The sequence below is a fragment of the Arachis stenosperma genome, chromosome 9, assembly GCF_014773155.1.
Source record: "Arachis stenosperma cultivar V10309 chromosome 9, arast.V10309.gnm1.PFL2, whole genome shotgun sequence".
NCBI lineage: Eukaryota > Viridiplantae > Streptophyta > Magnoliopsida > Fabales > Fabaceae > Arachis > Arachis stenosperma.
Window position 1 is genome coordinate 157,056,702 of NC_080385.1, and position 19,635 is coordinate 157,076,336.

General features: G+C 36.8%; 1 protein-coding gene across 1 annotated transcript; it reads left to right on the forward strand.

Annotated features, from left to right (window-relative positions):
* Positions 1-15,004: 15,004 nt before the first annotated feature.
* LOC130947485 (uncharacterized) lies at positions 15,005-16,698 on the forward strand. The gene is made up of 3 exons (XM_057876187.1): positions 15,005-16,122; positions 16,202-16,276; positions 16,366-16,698. Exons 1-3 carry the CDS (start codon positions 15,283-15,285, stop codon positions 16,369-16,371), a joined length of 921 nt encoding a protein of 306 aa, XP_057732170.1. The 5' UTR covers positions 15,005-15,282; the 3' UTR covers positions 16,372-16,698.
* Positions 16,699-19,635: the final 2,937 nt, after the last annotated feature.

Consider the following 19,635-nt stretch of genomic DNA (forward strand, 5'->3'; position numbering starts at 1 on the left):
AATGACTTCGTTCTGGTCTGTTTTGGCCATGAAGGTTGAGCTTTTTGGGTCAAAGACTTGAGATTGTGAAGGGTTCTGAACAGCTAGAAAAATTTGACAACACAGGCAAAGTATATATAATATAATAATAATAATGTTTATAATTATATTATGTTATAATAAAAACAAATGTTAATCATTTATGTTTAAAAGTATAGATTAAAAGTATATTGTTAAATTATTAGACTAAAAATAATTAGATTTATAGTTAAAAATAATAATCAAAACAATAACTTTTAATAACTATGAAGCATTTCTTATTACAAAATATAATTAGACTCCAAATTATCTAACAAATTAAAAAAATAATAATTTAAGGTAATAACAAATCATTTATAAATTTAAATTAATTTATTAGTAAATATTGTTCACAACATGACAGGGAGAATACGGAGCATTGACCTCGGCAACAGTAGTAATGCCGGTGGCAGTGATGCTAGCAGCACAAACGTTGGATCACAGAAAGAAAATTGAAAAAAAAAAGTGAATAGTAGTCATTAGTCAAAGATTTTTTTTTTTCTATTTGGTACAACAAGAGGCCTTGATATATAGAAGGTGCTTCAAAGGATGACTGTTGTTCCTAACATTTCTTAGGCCTAATAAACTATTTCATCCACGGTCTAAACGGTTTGAGGTCTTCAATAATAATCATAAATGATTTTTTATTTCAAATTATATAAAATCAGTGATCAAAGTTAATTACAAAAATATTATTTATGTTTAAAATTTAAAAATACTATTTATACTAAAATCAGTTATTAATATATTTGTGTATAAATATATATATGGTTTAATTTATTTTCAATGTATATTTATATTCCAACATATATTTTATACTGGTAGTTATATTTAGTGGCTAATTTTGATGTACACGTAGCATAACTCATTAAAATTAATTATTAAAATTAGTCACTAATATATTTATGTATAATTAAATACATATGTTATTTAATTAATTTTTATTATATATTTATATTTTAACATATATTTCACATAAATAATTAATGACTGTAATTAATTTTAGTATATACCTAATGTTCTTGTAAGAACACTTCTTTCGAGCTTGGTGTCAGCTTTGCGTTGACCTTTATCAACTTCACAGTTCGAACCGAACTTGATGTATCCTTGTGAAATTGGACCTAAGCGTGGTACCTGCAAAAAGAACTCCGACACCCAAATCAGTAAAGAATTATATAAGGAGAAAAAGTGTTCGGAATACAAGTCGTTTGTATAGTAGTGCGTTGTTATTGAATGAGTCCTATGGTCGCTCATCAGTTCAATTTATAGTGTGCTTCAGGTTGATTTGTTCGTCGATGAGTGCCGAGATTTTCGTGACCGACATAAACACGTGCGGATGAGATCTTTGAAAAAGATTAGGATACGTTGAGATACCTTATCGTTTCAGTTCAGGATAGGTTGACCGAGGTATAACTCGGCTTATTCGATGATTAAGGGTTACGTTACATAGCCCCAAACTTGACTTGCGATTTTCATGTTTTAGCAAGTTGAGCTTTTAGAATGTAGTTATACCTCGATTTTTGTTAATAACACCCCAACCCCTAAGCTCAACGTGCGATAGTTCTCTCAAGCTTGGGCGTTTTACTTCTCTTTCGCGTAAATTCATGTAATAAATTTTTTTCGAAAACCGTTATTTGCAATAAATGTATGGATTATCTTTTCACTTGGGTTTGCGCCTTGGTATGTGAACGGTTATGCTTTTTGAGTTACCCACTTAGTGAGTGGGTTATTGTGCTCCTTTATTACAGTTTTTCCTTTGGAAAACTACACGAAATTTTTATCTCAGGGTCCTTGCTTAAGCGACCGAAAAATGACTCCAAAAGGTTAGTCTTCCTATTTTTCTTTTTTGTCGTTTCGTTTCCACAATGGTTAGAGAAAGAGGGAGAAAAAGAAAAGGAAAAGGTAGTAGAGGTGAAAAATGAGAATCCATACCAGTGGGTACATGTAGACGTTAAAACTCGCGCTTCTTTTATTGTGATGAAGAGTCTCTTCGTGAAGTTAGGTCTTTGAAGTTGTCGAAAGAGCAGTCTGGCATAGGTGTCGAATTAGTGCCTTGCAATAGTGATGAGAGGGTTTGTGAGAGGATGGGTGACTGGAGTTATTTTTACATGTATACTCCGTATTTTTTCGAGCTTTTTCTGAAATTCCCTTTTACTGATTTCGAGTGTAATATTTTGACCTAACTCAACTGTGTTCCATCCCAGTTACATCCAAATTCTTGGACATTTTTTAAGGCCTTTCAATGTTTGATGAATTTCCTGAGTTTTCTGTCTTCATTGAATGTTTTCTTTTCTCTATTTCAGTCGAAAGGAGTCTAAAAAGGGTTGTGAGTTTTTATGAGTATTTATCTGGGCCGCTCTATTTTCCTTCTTTACAAATCATCTTTTAAAAATTTTAAAGCCATGTTTGTGAAGGTTCGTTCTCATGAGACTGAATATCCATTTTATCTGGATGATGAACTCGTTGAAAGATTTCCGTTGTATTAGTGTCCAGAGCCAATGCAGATTTTGGACTCTATTGAGAGGAGTGAGGAAGAGAATAGATTTCTGGATTTTTTAATTGAGTGTTTCGCGGAGGGTGAATGTTTATCTATCCCAGAATTGCTTAAGTATGATGAAGGAAATGATAGGGAATGGTTGAAAGCATATATAAGTATTATGTATTTGTTTATTTGCCTGTGTTTTTCGTGAACACTTTTTTATTTGAAATTTGCCTTATAGGTGGAAGGGTTCCGAATTTAAGTATTTTCTGCCTTAATCATTTTTGAAAAAGAAAGGTGACAAGGCTGGTAGCGTATCAGGTATGGCGAGGGAAGGGGGTGGGGATGTGGCTTATTCTTCTGCCCAGCTCCCTCCTTCTCCAAAAAGGAGAAAACTTGACTCTGAGAAGTCGCTTGAAGCTCTTTCTAAAGGGGATTTTACTGGCAAGTCTGTTTTTGAGAGACAAGGGAAGCTTCACGATTACATTGATGGGGCTAATCCTCATTTTGTCTGGAGTGACCAGTACCTTATCTCTGAGCTTTTCCACCGTATTTCCCAATATTAGGGGTGTTCACGGTGCGGTTTGGTTCGGTTATTTAAGAAAAATCCATCCGATCCGATCGTTTATTAAAACTACGGTTCGGTTTGGTTCGATTTTTTTGCCAAGACCATCCGAATCAAACCAAACCAATTAAAATCGGTTTAGTTTGATTCGGTTTGGTCAATTTTTTAAATTAATTTAGACAAAAACAATGAACAATATGAGCACATAGCTCATCATAAATTCACAATGATACAAAATTAAAAAAAGGAAGAATCATATAAAACATATAATAAAGGATAGGAGTGGATGCAACTTCTATAAAACAAGGAACAATCCTAACAAATAATATTTATAAAAAAAAACTAGATTAGTGAAAAAAATGATTCAATCAATTAATTTGTTGGTGATATTATATTTGCAGATTTGTTTGGAGGAGCATTACATGTCCACCACTCTACCAGTTCTACCATCACTTTCACCAATATTATCCCTCATACTATGACCAAACTGCAAAAATATTAAGATACAACATTAAATATCAACACAATCGTGAATCAAAACCAAAAATAGAATAACAATAAATCATCGAACTAGTTTAAGCTTCTCTGGAGAACATCTACAGTTATGGATATCCTAACAGTGAAATTTATAAATAATGTAGCAACTTAAATAGATTTTTTTTAATTCTGTTCTGCAATGTAGAAGCCTCTTTGTAAAGAAAGTGGAATATGATATAGCTTTAAAACTATAAGAAATGGGATTCAGAGCAGTATAGTAGTGTGCATAAATTAACTAACTTCAGAAATGGAGTGATTTTGTTGATGGATTTTATATCTGCTACTATGCAATACTGGCAGACCCTTTATAAAAACAAAACTTCTGACCTGTATCTCACAATTAAAGCATTAGTAAAGTAGATTTCTCCAATTACTCTGTTAATCAACCAAGTTTCAATAGCATCAATCTTCCTCAGCCATAATATTCTAAAACTAGCACAAACTGTAACCACTGAAAATCTCCATAATTGGTAAATTCAAAATTCTTTCTCGTTAGCATAACTATTTTCAGCTAGGTATTCATTTTTTCTTTAAATCACAATCATTTCCCCTTACTTCACAATTTAAAAAGAAGTGTTAAACAAATTCATTGGTCTAACACGCCACTTACCCTGACTCCTGTAGCAAAAACCACTATTCATGATTTGCTTCATATCAATTTCAAACTAGTGAACAAATATGAACCTACAATATGAACCTACAATAAACCATAACAGTTAACACTTAACAGTAGCAGTAGAAATAATAATGATTAATTAAAAAATTAAAATTAATAATTAACAAATTAAAAAAAAGATAATAGTAGCAGCTGCCAGCAAATATTAAAAGAGAGAACAATAAATCAAGAAGTAAAAAATCCATAGAACACAAAAAATCAAAAAGCAAAAAATAGCAAGAGGCTGGATCAGAAGTAGAAGAACCAACCTGACTCAGGCTCCATTCTTGATGATTTGCTGATGCAGACAGACTGGATGAGGGTAGGGAGGATGACGGAAAGAGAGGCGCTACGAGGATGACGGCTTGTTGATGCGGCCTTCGTGGATCCGTGGAGAACGATGGCGTGCTGCTGGGAGAGGACGACGACGTGTTGCGTGGAGTCGTGCCGGGAAGGACGACGGAGAGAGAGCGGTGCTACGAGGAAGGGAGAAGGAGAGAACAGGGCCGCAGGACGCGAGTCAGGGTTGGTGTTGTCAAGCGGCAGGCCGGCAGCAATGGTGGAGGCGCAGAGCAGAAGAAGGAAGAGGAAGGTAAAAGGAGAGCAAAAGGCGCTGCTGAGGGTTCAGAGGATTGGAGGCAAATGGGCAAGAAGAGTTAGGGTTATGTTGTTGCTGCGGCTGTTAGGTCATTTGGGCTTGGGGGTAGGTTTAATTTAGGATTTTTTAAAAAATCAGTTACTGGTGTTGAGGCGATGGGAAAGTTTGTCTAGGTAATCTTTTTATGAACAGTACTTGTTTTTATTGTATTTTTGAACTTGTGATGCGCTGATGTTGCTTTTTGTTTCTTCTTTTAGGTTGTTGCTTCCCGTTTATTATGTGTCGAGCGTGCTACTAAGTTGTTGGCGTCGAAGTAATAAAGCGCTGAAGATAAGGTGGTTGGGCTGGAGCAGTCTTTGAGGGAGAGGGACGAGGTCATCGTTGATTTGACTAGAAAAGTAAAAAGTGGAGAAGAAGAAATTTTGAGGTTACAGGACCAGATTCGTCTCTTGCAGGCTGAAATTAAAGAAAATGATAAGAATAAAGGAGAAATGACCACTCGGATCCATGAGCTAGAGGAGGAAGTGCTCGAAATGTTTTCCATAGGGTTCGACCATGCTGTCAGTCAGGATCAATTGTTTTCTCCTAATTTGCTGTGGAGAAGCTTGATGTGACCAAAGTGGTGATCAATGGTGAACTTGCAGAAATTGAGGCCGATGAGGAGCATGTTGAGAATGTTCCTCTCCCTTCCTTGTTTATTTGTTTTGTTTGTAATTATTTTGAAACTTTTTTTGGCTTTTTCGATTTTATTCGGAGTACTTAAAACTTTGTTTTATCCGACCTATGGTGTCGGTTTGTACTTTAATGAATGTTTTGCTTCCAGCTTTTGACGTGCTGGTTAGTTTAATGATGTTTGACATATTTGTTTAGATAGTGGGATATTAAAATCCTCACTTTTTGTTTGACCGAATTTGGAATCATTTGTTTTTGTTTGATCCGACATATGAAGTCGGTTTCGACATTGGTGATATGGAAGTGTTGCCTTGTTGGCTCGATGCTATTTATTTGGAAAGAATAAAGCATGAGTGATTGTGAAAAGATATATTCATTTGTATAAGTTTTGAATTTCTTTTAGGGGAGCGTGAACTGGTTAGCCTCGTTAAAACCTGTCTGAGTAAAACCCTCCTTAGGGATAAAACCTCCTGATCAGGAAAAAGAGTACCTGGCCAGTTCACATATACAATAGAGTTTCAACTGTAATACATTTTTAAAGACGAAATGTTCAAAGTGTTTGGAAGAGCTGTTCCTTCTAGTGTTTTAAGGGAGTATGCTCCTTTTACGATGACTTTAGAGACGCAAAAAGGGCCTTCCCAATTAGCAGCAGTTTTCCGTGTCCTTGTGGTTTCCGAACTTCTTCCATTTGCCTTAGTACCAAGTCCCCCTCTTCGAAGGCTCTTGGTCATACTTTCTTGTTATATTGCTTTTGCATTGCCGTCTGCATGGCTTTTTGTCTTAGTTCGGCTAGGCTTCGTTCTTTGGTTATTAGGTAAAGTTCGGCCGATCTGCCTTCCGAGTTATCTTGTTTGTCGAAGTACTCGGTTTGAGTCGACCCTTGGCTAATCTCAACAGGTATCATATAGTCTGCCCGTAGACCAGCCGGAAAGGGCTTTCATTTGTTGTGGTTTGAGGCGTTGTGTTATAACTCCATAGTACCTCTGGTATAAGCTCAGCTCAGCGTCCTTTAGTGTCTGTTAATTTCTTTTTTAATGCCTGCAAAATCACCTTGTTAGCTGCCTCCGCGAGCCCGTTGGTTTGTGGGTGTTCGATGGAGGAAAAAAGATGTTTGATATGTAGGTCAGTTAAATATGAAGCAATCTATGAATTGTCTGCCATTATCAGATATAATTTCTCTGGATAAACTAAATCTACATATAATTGATTTCCAAATGAAATTTTGTACCTTTTCTGCTGTTATTTTCGCAAGAGGCTGTGCTTCTATCCATTTTGTGAAATAATCAACTGCTACCAAAAGGAACTTTACCTGCCCTGTTGAGATTGGAAATGGTCCCAGTATGTCCATCCCCCATTTGTGAAATGGCCAACTGACATCCGATGTATGTAGTAGCTCGGTCGGGTTGTGTATTAGGGGTGCACATTTTTGACATGCATCGCATCTTTGTACGTTGTTTTTGCAATCGTTTCTCAGTGTTGACCAATAGTATCCTGCTTGGAGTATTTTTGTGGCCAGACTCCTACTTCTAGTATGATGTTCGCAGACCCCGCCGTGTACCTTGTCCAAGGCGGCTTCGGCTTCTGCTCGGCTCAGGCATTTCAGTAGAGGTCTAGAAATGCCTCTCCTGTACAAGTCCGCTCCGATTATAGTATGGTGGTTTGCCTTGTATCTGAATGACCTCGGTTTCTCGTCTTGTGGTATCTCCCCAAATTTTAGATAGCGAATGAATAGGATTCGCCAATCTTCTTCCTTTGACATGCTTAGAACAGGTTTGATATCTAAACTTGGTTCTGTTAATGTAATGTGATTCAATGTTTCTGTTTGATCGTTTACTCTTTGTGTGGCCAATTTGGATAAGATGTCGGCCCTACAGTTTTGTTCTCTAGGTATGTGCAGTATTTCAAAGTTTTGAAAAGACTTTATCATTGTTTTAACCGAACATAAATACTTTTCTAGAAGTGGGTCTCGTACTTGAAAATGGCCGTTTACTTGTTGTACTACAAGTAGGGAGTCACAGTGTACCTTTAGGCTTGTGATTTCTATTTCTTTGGCTAACCTTAGTTCTGCCAGAAGCGCTTCATATTCGGCCTGATTGTTTGTTGCTTCGAAGAGGAATTTGATTGACTGTTTGGCCTGGACTCCAATGTCGTCTTTTAATAGGATTCCTGCACCACACCCATTTTTGTTTGATGCCCCGTCTATGTAAAGTTCCTATGTTTTGGGTGCTTCTTCTTTGATTGTGAATTCCGAGATAAAGTCGGCCAGGGCTTGGGCCTTGAGTGATCCCCTGTGACTGATATGTAATATCAAATTCATAGAGTTTTATTGCCCATTTTGTTAATCTGCCTGCTATGTCTGGTCTTGACAATATTTGTCGCAAGGGATTACCTGTTCGAACTATGATTGGATGTGTTTGGAAATAGTGTCGCAACTGCCGAGCAGTAATGACTAAGCCGAATGCCAGTTTTTCTATCATGTGATATCCTGTTTTGGCATTTTGCAAGACTTTATTCACAAAATATACTGGGTGTTACTCTTTTTCTGCTTCTGTTACAAGCACAGAACTGATAGTGTTAGTTGAAATTGAAAGGAAAATGGAAAGGGGTTTACCTTGTTCTGGTTTTTTTAGTATGGGCGGTGATCCCAGAATACGTTTGAACTCGGAAAAGGCTTTTTCACATTCTTCATTCCAGATGAACTTGTCCAACTTCTTTATGGTGTTGAAGAAGTGATATGATCTTGTGGCTGCAGCTGGTAAAAATCTAGACAGGGCAGCTAAACAGCCTGTGAGACGTTGTACTTCCTTGACTGTCCTTGGGGATTGCATGTTGATAACGACTTGACATTTGTCGGGGTTAACTTATATACCCCTGTTTGTGAGCATGAATCCGAAAAATTTACCTTTTTGTACCCGGAATGCACATTTGTCCGGGTTTAATCTCATGTTGTATTTCTAGAGTTGCTGGAAAATTTCTTTAAGATCGGCCTCGTGATGTTTCTCTGAGTTAGATTTGACGACCATGTCATCGATGTATATCTCTATATTTCGTCTGATTTGTTGTTTGAAAACTTTGTCCATCTGTCTCTCATAGGTGGCACCTGCATTTTTTAAACCAAAAGGCATGACTTTGTAACAGAAATTACCTTGGTCAGTTATGAATGATGTCTTGTCTTCGTCATCTAGGTGAATTTGTATTTGGTTATAACCAGAGTAAGCATCCATGAAACTCAACACCTGGTACCCAGATGTGTCGTCCACTAGTCTGTCGATGTTCGGCAGTGGGTACGAATTCTTTGGGCAAGCTTTGTTCAAATTTGTAAAGTCTATGCACAATCGCCACTTTCCCGAGTTCTTCCGGACCATTACGACATTTGCTAGCCATGAGGAGAAACGAATCTCTCGGATGAATCCTGCATCAAACAATTTCTGCGTTTCTACTGCTGCGACATTTCTTCTTTTCGTGCCCAGATTTTGCTTTTTCTGCTTTATAGGTCAAGCATTAAGATTGACTGCCAATTTGTGACATATAAAGTTCGGATCGATTCCCGGCATGTCGGCAGGGGTCCATGCGAACAGGTCGGTGTTGGTCTCTAGTAAGTCCACCGGATTTCGCTTTGTTTCTGCAGAGAAAGCGAAGCCTGTGTTAGTAAATTGATTAGTTTGTCCCAAGTATACCTTACTTAGGTCGTCAGTTGGGGCGGGGCGACTGTTGCTTTCTCTTGGATCCAACTCGGCTAAGGTTGGAATATTTTCCAAGTTGTATACGGAATGAATTCTTGGAATAGTTTCTTTTATCATGTCCTTCAATCCCATATTGTAACATTGTCTGGCCTCCTTATGGTTGGCATGTACTGTTGCTACTATGTTGTCCTACACAGAAAACTTGACACACAGGCGAATCATGGAGACAATAGCTCCGAAAGAATTAATGGATGGACGTCCCAAAATAACATTGTAAGAACTTATACAATTAACTACGAGAAATTGGATATCTAATGTTTTTGAGTTCAGGAATTCCCCTAAGGTCGTTCTTAGCCATACATAACCTGATATAGGTATTCGTTCCACGGAGAACCCTACCAATTTTCCGTTTGACGGTTGCAGTGATTTGTTGCTCAACTACATCTTCTTGAATATGGAGTAAAATAAGACGTCGGCGATGCTTCTTGAATCGAGGAGTACTTTTTTGATAGTTAGTTCTCCCATTTGGACCAAAATCACCATTGGATCGTCTAGGTTTGGAGACCGAGAATGGAAATCTCCATCCCCGAAACTTATGTGAGTGGCCGAGGATGGTGTTGACGCTCCAGGATGGGTTCCTTCCATTGTCATCATAGATCGGTAACTCCTCTTCCTGGTTGTGTTAGTCGCTCCTCCTCCTGCGAAACCACTTGAGATATAATTGATAACTCATTTAGATGGGGGAGTTTCTACCAGACCTCGCCATGCTTTTTTTTCTTTTCGATCCGAGCTATAGTTCGGCTTGTCATCGATCTTTGCTGGTTCTCTTTGGTTCTTGAAAGTGACATACTTATCCAAGAGCCCTTGTCTCGCCAGCCTTGCCAATAAGTCCCTGGCTACGATGCACTCGTCGGTAGTATGGCCAAATTTTTGATGGAACGCATAGTGTTTGTTTTTATTGACACATTTCTGATCTTGGTATGTCCCTGCTTTACTCGGAGGTTTTATCAGTTTGTTGGGCAAGATTTATTTGATGATGTCATCCCTCTGGGTTTTAAACCTGGTATATGAATCAAATTTGAGAGTTATTTTGAAAGGTTTTTTAAAATCTTTATTTTGGGACCTATAGGGTTTATCTTCCTCTTTCAGGGGCGGTTACTTCTCATTCTTCTGAGCCTATCGCAGCTCTTCTATTTCGATTTGACCAGTTGCTTTTTCTAGAACTCTTCCAGTGTTTTCAGTTTTGCAACAGCTATGCCTTCCTGGAATTTTCCTGGTTGAAGTCCGCTTTTAATCGCATGCAGTTGTACTTCCGGGTTGAGGTCGGAGATTTCCATGGCTGCGTGGTGAAACGCGTCATGTAGTCTTTCAGGCTCTCGTGCTGTCCTTGTTTAATTGTGCTGAGGTAGTCCGAATCTCGCACATAAATTTTGGAGGCTGCAAAGTGATTTATGAATATTTTGGCGAACTTATCGAAACTGATTATGGAACCTGCAGGCAAGTTAGAAAACCACAATAGAGCAACCCCATCCAAAAAGGTTGGGAAAGACCAACACAAGATGGGATCGGAGTCGCTGTTAAGAAACATCATGGATACAAATTTGGTAACATGTACTTTAGGATCTCCGATCCCCTTGTACGGTGTTAGAGTCATTGGGAGTGTTAAATTTTTTGGCATTTTAAAGTTCATTATTTCTTCAGAGAAAAAGCCAGTCCGCCATCTCTCGGTTTTGTGGGATACATCTTCCGTCTTCGCATTTGACTCCGCGTGATGTTCCCCACGGAGCTCGGCATTGACTTTCTTATGGTCGTTCTTCTCCCCGTATTTGTTCTGTAGAGCCACCAATAGGTCGGCCATTCGCTGATTGTCCGTTAGCAGAGCGGCGTTAGCAGCCAAGAGTTCATCGTTTGTGGGATTTGCATGAGGGATGATAGAGTGATCCGTCATGTCTTACGTTCTGCAGAGAAAGAGAAAAGAACAGTCAAAGATAATTAGGTTAGATAAAAAACTTGTGAGAATGGCGCCGCCCCACAGTGGGCACCAAATGTTCTTGCAAGGATACTTCTTCCGAGTTTGGTGTCGACTTTGCATTGACTTTATCAACTTCACAGTTCGAGCCGAACTTGATGTATCTTTGTGAACTCGGACCCAAGCGTGGTACCTGCAAAAAGGACTCCGACGTCCAAGCCAATAAAGAATTATATAAGAAGAAAAAGTGTTCAGAATACAAGTCGTTTGTATAGTAGTGTGTTGTCAGTGAATGAGTCCTATGGCCGCTCATCAGTCCGATTTATAGTGTGCTCCAAGTTGATTTGTTTGTCGATGAGTGTCAAAATTTTCGTGACCAATGTAAACATGTGCGGACGAAATTTTTAGAAAAGATTCGGATACGTTGAGAGACTTTATCGTTTCGGTTCAGGATAGGTTGATCGAGGTATAACTCAACTTATCCAATGATTGAGGATTACATTACACCTAATATAATTAAATTAATTATTAATATAAAATATATATTATTAAAATATAAAATACATATTAAAAATAAATTAAATAATATATATTTTTATATAAATACATAATATTTGGTCTTAATAATTAATTTTAGTATGCACCAAACAATTTTTAGGAAGATATTCTCTTCTACTGATGAATTAACTTCATACTACATTGTAGTAGCAATGTAGCATGCCATTCTCCGTTTCTCTCTGTGATTTGCTTGATTAACTTGAGTTCGAAAAGAGAAAATCCAGCTTTGATGAGACCAAAAGCATGATAGTGGTAAAGCTCTTGATCCCATGGTCGCGTGCGTCCGACACACACAGAGGCGTTTGTTGGGGGAAGACTCATTCCTCATGCATCTAAATATTCGATTGGGATCTATCATCACTACCATCATGCATAGGTTGTAAATGATGGTTAACAAAAATTAATTACAAAAGAGAAGGTTATAGCGTACCACGTGAGATTAGGCAAGCGGTTGTTTCCTCTCCCTTCACACAATCTCTTTCATTCTCTACCTTTCATTTTATTATTATTATTATTTTATATTGTTTTATTGCATTCCACATCCTTTCGCGGCTTCTTCAAGAAATCATTATCCTAACCTCACTAAACTCGAATCAGCGGCAACCCCTTCATTCCTTTCCACAACATCACACTATTTTATTAACTTTGATCAAAGGTCAAAACGAACTATTAATACTATTGAATATGTTATGGCTCAAACAGTAATAATAATATTGCTCAATTTAAAAAGAGAAAAATGGCATATTAAGTGGGAGAGCTAAATTAATAACTATATTATTATATTAAAGTTACTTATTTTCTTAGGTTTCACTAATGTAATCATATCTACATGGTAATTAAGTATATAAGAGTTGAGATGTCAGTGTTGCTTTCTTGGGTTGAGTTTATGTGCTTTGTTAGTTGGAAGGTCTTCGGGCATATTCACCACTTTGAATGAATCTGCATTGCATTATTGTAAGAAGGGAGTTTCAAGCTCCAAGCTACTTTATGTAATTATTACTCTCCAAGAAAAATTTGATTCAGTACAGTTTTGTAGTCAAGACATGGAACATTTTCAAACATCAATATGTAATACATGGAAATCTCAAATTAGTAACTAAAAACAAAAAAGCATAACAAATATTGGATAATAGTATGTTGTTTATTGTTTAAGAGCAATGTTAGGGGACAGTAATATTTGTGATTGGTAGTCATCAATTAGCCATCAATGATGATTTGATGGTGTGAGATTTCATCCAATGGCTCACCTTTCTCTGCTGGTTACATACTGGCCAAAATGCAATAAAATTGCTGGCTCCCTAAACTTTTCCATTGTTTAAATATAAAATTGGAAAGACATGCAAAATATGATTTAATAATAATGTTAGGTACATATTAAAATTAGTCATTAATATAAAATATATATTACAATATATAATACTTATTTTTTGTGTGTAAATAATATTTTTAATAATTTAATATGGGCACATTATTATTCTTTATCAATGAGTGGATAAATTATATTTTGTATAATATAGATACAAAATATATTGAATTATATATTAACTATATATGTGCATATGTGTATGAAGATATGTTTCAAATCCAATTTCAGGTCTTTTTTTTGGAACAGTCATCAAACTTGAATTGGGTCATTTTCACGATCTAAAAATGGATCAATAACTTTAAATATCTTAACCCAACATTTAAATTTAAATACTTTTTTTATTTTAGCCAGATAAGATAAGATGATGACAGTCTAAACCGGCCCTACAAATTCTAATCAACATTCGAATTCGAATACTTTTTTTTATTTTAGCTAAGATAAGATAAGATGGAGAGATGAGATAACTACCTATATAAAGGGGAGTAAGAGATCTACGTCATTTATTTTACGTATCTTATATCTCTCAGATCCATTCTGATTTGGACGTTGGAGTGTCTTTACAAGTACCACCCCTGTCGCTCTAAAAAGACAATCCGACAACTACCTCAATTTGCAAATTTTTTATCCATCTCACAACCCATACAAAATAGATAAAATATTAAAAATTTAGTGTATATTTATTAACTATAAATTGATAAAAGATTATCGACTTTAAGTTTGATGTAATATCACGCAATTAAATTAATTTATGTTGATAATTATTTAAGTTGCTTGTTCAAAAGTTATAAATACTTGGGAAGAGATTAGTAAATAAAATGTTTTCAACTAAAGATTTTTTTTATTTCTTTTCATCTTTTATTAACTTTTATCTATCTACTATTTCATTTTGTTAAAAACATATTTCCTAATAAAATAGTAAAATAAAATTATTTGAGGTGAATTTTTTAAAATTGTTGTTACTGTTACTACTTAACATACATATTTAAAAATAAAATCATGTAAATAATGAAACTCTTATGTGAACATTTTTTTATAATGATACGTATGTTTTTTATTATTCTTGTTGTACATTTTTTATTTTACATGAAAAAATATAAAGTATATGTGATTGTGAGTTAATTTATTCAATTTGATTCCTGAATTTACACATAAATTTTAATTTAATTTTTGAAATTTTAATTATATTTTTTTTATTTTTTTATTTTGTAAACGTAGTTTATATTAGATTCTGAGATAATTTTTAACACAAAAACATTAATAAAACACTAATATAAACAACCAAATATCCGTTAAAATTTGTAAAATAAGGTCTTTTTTTATTTTGATACTTAAATAGTCTAAAAACAACATTAAATCATTTGTTTTAGAAATTTTTTTTAATAAATATTATTTATGATATTTTTTTACTAATTAAATATTAAAATAAAATGTTATTTTACAGAATTCAACATAATATTTGACTGTTAACATTAACTTGCTGATGAAACCCTAAACCAAACCAAACCATCATCATGTAGTAACTGATCATGAACCCAGGGGAGGGGGGGAACCCTCCATGAGATGTTTTTGTTCAAATTAAATTACGAGCGTCATTGTCCTCCTTGATGAATATTTCCTAATGGCATAATCACCATGCTTTCAAATCGTTGACCGCCAATAACACAAAATGAACAGTGTGCTTGACCTAACCAATTTTAAACCCATAGGAAAATAAGATGATCTCTATCGAACGGCTGCGATTGGGACACACCATCACATTCCCTCCAACTCAAAAACGTATCTCCCGGGAAGATTAAAAAGATAATAAAAAAGATAAAAGAAAAATGCTCAGCACACGGAAAAGGAAAAGCACCCAAAGCGCATTTTAGCATGAACCCTGGATCCCAACCCGAACGTTAAAACCGCCGTGGTTCTGATTTGGCTCACTCGTATATAAACTTGCATTCCCGGTGACTTTGCCAAACACACCTTCTCTCTTCTCTCAAAGTTTTCGTCTTTCCTCTCTCATTCTCCCCGGAATAAAGAGAGAGAAAAAACATATCATTCTCAGCTTCGGAACAAAGAAGCTCTGTATGTTTTGTCTCCATTCTTGCTCTCTTTTGCTCTGAATACTTTCTCCCTCGTGTTCTCGTTTCAACGGTAAATGGTGTTTGCGGCTTCTGGACAAGAGACTATGGCCATGGGACCCGAGAGGTCCAAGCCTCTTCACAATTTCATGTTGCCGTGCTTGAAGTGGGGGAGTCAGCGCCACCTACGCTGCATGAAGGTGCCTTCCGCCGACGCTGCCGGAGATCACCGATCTCCGCCGCCGCTCACGCCGAGGAAGAGGCAATTCGATGCGTCGGTCAGCACCGACGTCGCGAGAGGTTCTGAGAAGAGGATACGGGTGGCGGCGGCGGCGGCAGCGGCAGCGTCGAAGCATTCCCCGTTGCGGTCGGGGATTCACGCCGACGACGATGGGATCGATGCGGTGAGGGAGAAGCTGATGCTTGATCTGAAGACTGAGGCTGATAGGATGAAAGATGCGATTTTGAGGAAGGAGGCGGTGGCGGTGGCTGCGGATAACGACGATGTCGACGTAGTGGTGGAGCGAAGAGCGCGGGAATTCGCGCCGACGGCAGTGGATACTGCGGCGGCGGCGGTGACGGTGGCTGAAATGAGGCCGTGGAATCTGCGAACGAGAAGGGCCGCATATAAGGATCCGGCGGTTGGCTCCGGCGAGAGTGGGAAGGGACAGCTTAGGATTGAGGAGAAGATGCCGTATTCGTCTCCGTCGAGGAATACCGGCGGCGGAATCATCGGCGGCGGCACCGTCGTGATGTCCCCGAAATTGAAGGCAAGTCCGGAGAAGAAGATGGAAAAGGTGAAATTTTCGTTGCCGCTGGCGAGGAAGGAGATTGAAGACGATTTCATGGTGTTGGTGGGTCACCGGCCTCCGAGGAGGCCCAAGAAGAGGCCCAGAATTATTCAGAGGCAACTGGATGTAAGCATTTTTCTTTTGTTTATGGTAATGGTGTATATTAGTCCGTGGAAGATTGAATTATTTTGATTTTGGTGTGCAGAGCCTCTTCCCTGGGCTGTGGTTGTCCGAAGTTACAGCTGATTCATACAAAGTTCCTGAAGAGGAGGCTGCCAAGGTATAATAATTTCAGTCTCCTATTCATCTTTAGTGATATTGTTGAACTTTTTATCTGATTTGGCTGTTAATTGTTTTTGCTGTTTGCAGAGGTAGCATTCAGATTAGCAACTTGGTTTGAAGTCACGCAAGTCACGCACGCACCTGCCTTTTGTTCCTTCCAATGCTAGATTTGATTTGATAAGTATAGTTCATTCTTTTGTGTTTATAAGAATAATTTCTCCAAAGAGAGAAATAAAAATGATTGACTGATATTATATAAAGATGTGTAGTTTCAAGGACGAAGCTATGATAGTATTTCAATTACTAGATTTAAGATTGTAGCACTTGTATATTCAAAGTTGCTTTGATAACTGGTAATGTTAGTTTAGTAGTCTTTTCCTGACTTGGTATGTTGAACTTTATGAGATTGCATTGCTCCTTCGTCTCGTGACCTCCAATCCCGTTCAAAAATTCTTGTTTATGTATTCTTTTGGATTTGGCCCAACTCATTGGATAGAATCACAAGTTTTTGTCATGGTATGCTTTCATGTGAATCAAGAACTGAGATTACTGATTGGGGCTCTGCAACGGTATTTGAAGTGTGTCCAGCTGAATGACTTGGGGATATGAGATATTATCTTGTTCAAATTGTTCCCTTCTCTTGTCTTAAATTATGTTCAGAGCGGGCAGCACAATCCAATCCTTAATTTTGATTTCATTAGTATTTATAGTTCTCTCACACAGATGTTTCTCTTCTTTTAAGAGAAATGTATCTTTACAAAATAACCCAAAACCACAAATGCACACACAGCAACCTCATAAGGTAAATCGGACTCCAACCTTGATTTCCACTGATTCTGTAATTCCCTTTTTTTTTTTCTCTTTTATTGAAACTAGTGAGCAGGGCTTGGGCTTCAATGGATGGGATGCGTTAAAAATTTGATGAAGGTTGTGGACATTATTATTGATCCAATACCGATAACATCTCGCTTGGGCCGAAACTATTCAAATCATATATGTATACGTTATTTTATCAACGACCTTTTTGTTGGCAAACCCAAAAAATGAGTGATTTTTTGTTGGTTATAACTACAACAAACAAGCTTAAACAACTGTCGAGAGTTTGAATTTCACCTTGTACATGCAGTAATTTATTAGTCAACTATAAAATCTTAAATGGAGTTTCAATCTGTGACAAATTAATCGTTGGCCAGTCGAGTTAAGAAATACCGTGAGTAACAAAAAAAACTACAACGAACAATAACAGCTGCAATAATATTTTTGGTTTACCAACAATAACAGCTGCAATAATATTTTTGGTTTACCAACAATAACAGCTGCAATAATATTTTTGGTTTACCAGTTTTTTTAAGGGGAAAATTAAACATGTTTTTGTTTGTTCATAATATTTTTGGTTTACCAGTTTTTTTAAAGGGGAAAATTAAACATGTTTTTGTTTGTTCAATAATGCTAGGAACCAAGTTCAGCAAAAAACCAGCCAAATGCCTCTAGATGAATCCAAAACTTCTATATGGATAGTGCTTATGCTAGGCATTAGGATGTTTCTTTTCTTTGTAAATTGGATGGTTCTGAATCTATTTTCTGATCTATCATATTTTAGGCATTTGGAGAGGGAAAAAGGGTGAAGAGACGGAAGCTAATTGAATCAGTTTCTGTGATTCATATTGCAATAATATTGAACGTATCTCCTAATTTGAATGTAGTGAAACATTTAATAACCAATATTTTAAATTATAAATAAATACAACTAATTACTATATTTATAATTAACTAAGTTGTTCCATTCTTGGCTGATTTAGAATTGGTTCCATATACTTTTCCTTGTTCAAATTATCCGATCTTAGTGCACGTGCTTTCGCAAATTTTTAGGATTTAAAAAACTCTAATTTAAACACTAAAATTAGTTATCATATATTTGTGTATAAATATATATGTAGTTTAATTTATTTTTAATATGTATTTTGTATTCTAATAAATATTTTATTTTTGTAACTGATTTTGGTGATTAATATATATTTAATGCTTGTGTTGGGCGGTATTAAATCGATTAAAAAATCATTTTTTAATAAAAAAGATTTTTTTATCTTTTTAGTGTTGTTCCTACCCTGACCCAACGGTATGGCCCAGGTCCAAATACACCAAAAGGCTCAATCCAAAGATTGGCCTTCGTTATTCACCGACCTCTTTAAAAGAGGTCGGACTCAACACGGACTTCTTTCCAAAGAAGTCGGGCTCAAGAGATAGCTGGCAGATAACACTTATTCAAATAAGTAACTGCCCCTAAAATCTCTCAACCCACTTCTAGAAGCCATATCCCAACAATCCCTAGATAAAAGGGACGGTTATCCACCTAAAAAAGTGGCACTACTCCAACGGTGGTTATTGGATCACCACTATAAATACCATGACACCCCTCAGGTATCTCTAAGTTCCAATACATTCTAAACCTGCTTAACCCCATGCTGACTTAGGCATCGGAGTGTCTTTACAGGTACCACCCCCATCTCTTGGAACACAAAACTCGGAGGCAGCTCCCAGACGTAAACCAAGTCGGAGACCACACTCCTCCAGCGCTTGGGCCTCAAACAAGTCCAACCACCGTCCGGTTCTAGGTAAGCCCCGGAACATTGGCGCCGTTGCCAGGGACCCGGAGCTCAATCCTTGATAATGGCGGATGATCAACAAGATGGTCGGACAACCTCTCGACATGAATAAGATGAAAGCATGTTAAAAAGAAGCTGGAATACAGTTTCTATGGATGCCAGAAATCCTGTAAAAACTTCTCCAAATGGACAGAGGATATCAAATAGGGATGATGATTCTACTTCTACAGTTAAATTGGATTAAACAAAAGAGAAGAAAGCACCGTCCCAAGGCCATTGTAGAAAGCAAACCAAGACGAACTCAAAAGCCAATTGAATAAAAGAATTTTCAATTCAAAAAATTCAATTGGCAAAAGAAGTTACGTGAAAAAAAAGGACGAACTCAAAAGCCAATTGAATAAAAGAATTTTCAATTCAGAAAATTCAATTGGCGAAAGAAGTTACGAAAAAAAAAAGACAAACTCGAAAGCCAATTGAATAAAAGAATTTTCAATTCAGAAAATTTAATTGGCAAAAGAAGTTACGTATAAAAAAAGAGGGGGAGAAAAGGGAACGTGACTAATCCCAACCTCTTCGTGAAATAGGATGGACAATGACATCTGTGCCGACTTATAATCTCGGAAAAGTCCATGATACTCACTCATGGAATGGAGCAGTTGCATGTTCCAAATACACAGGTTTTATAAATAAATAAAATATCCCATATTAGTCAGCAATTGAAGAAAGAAGGGAAAACGTTGTTGATAAAAACAAT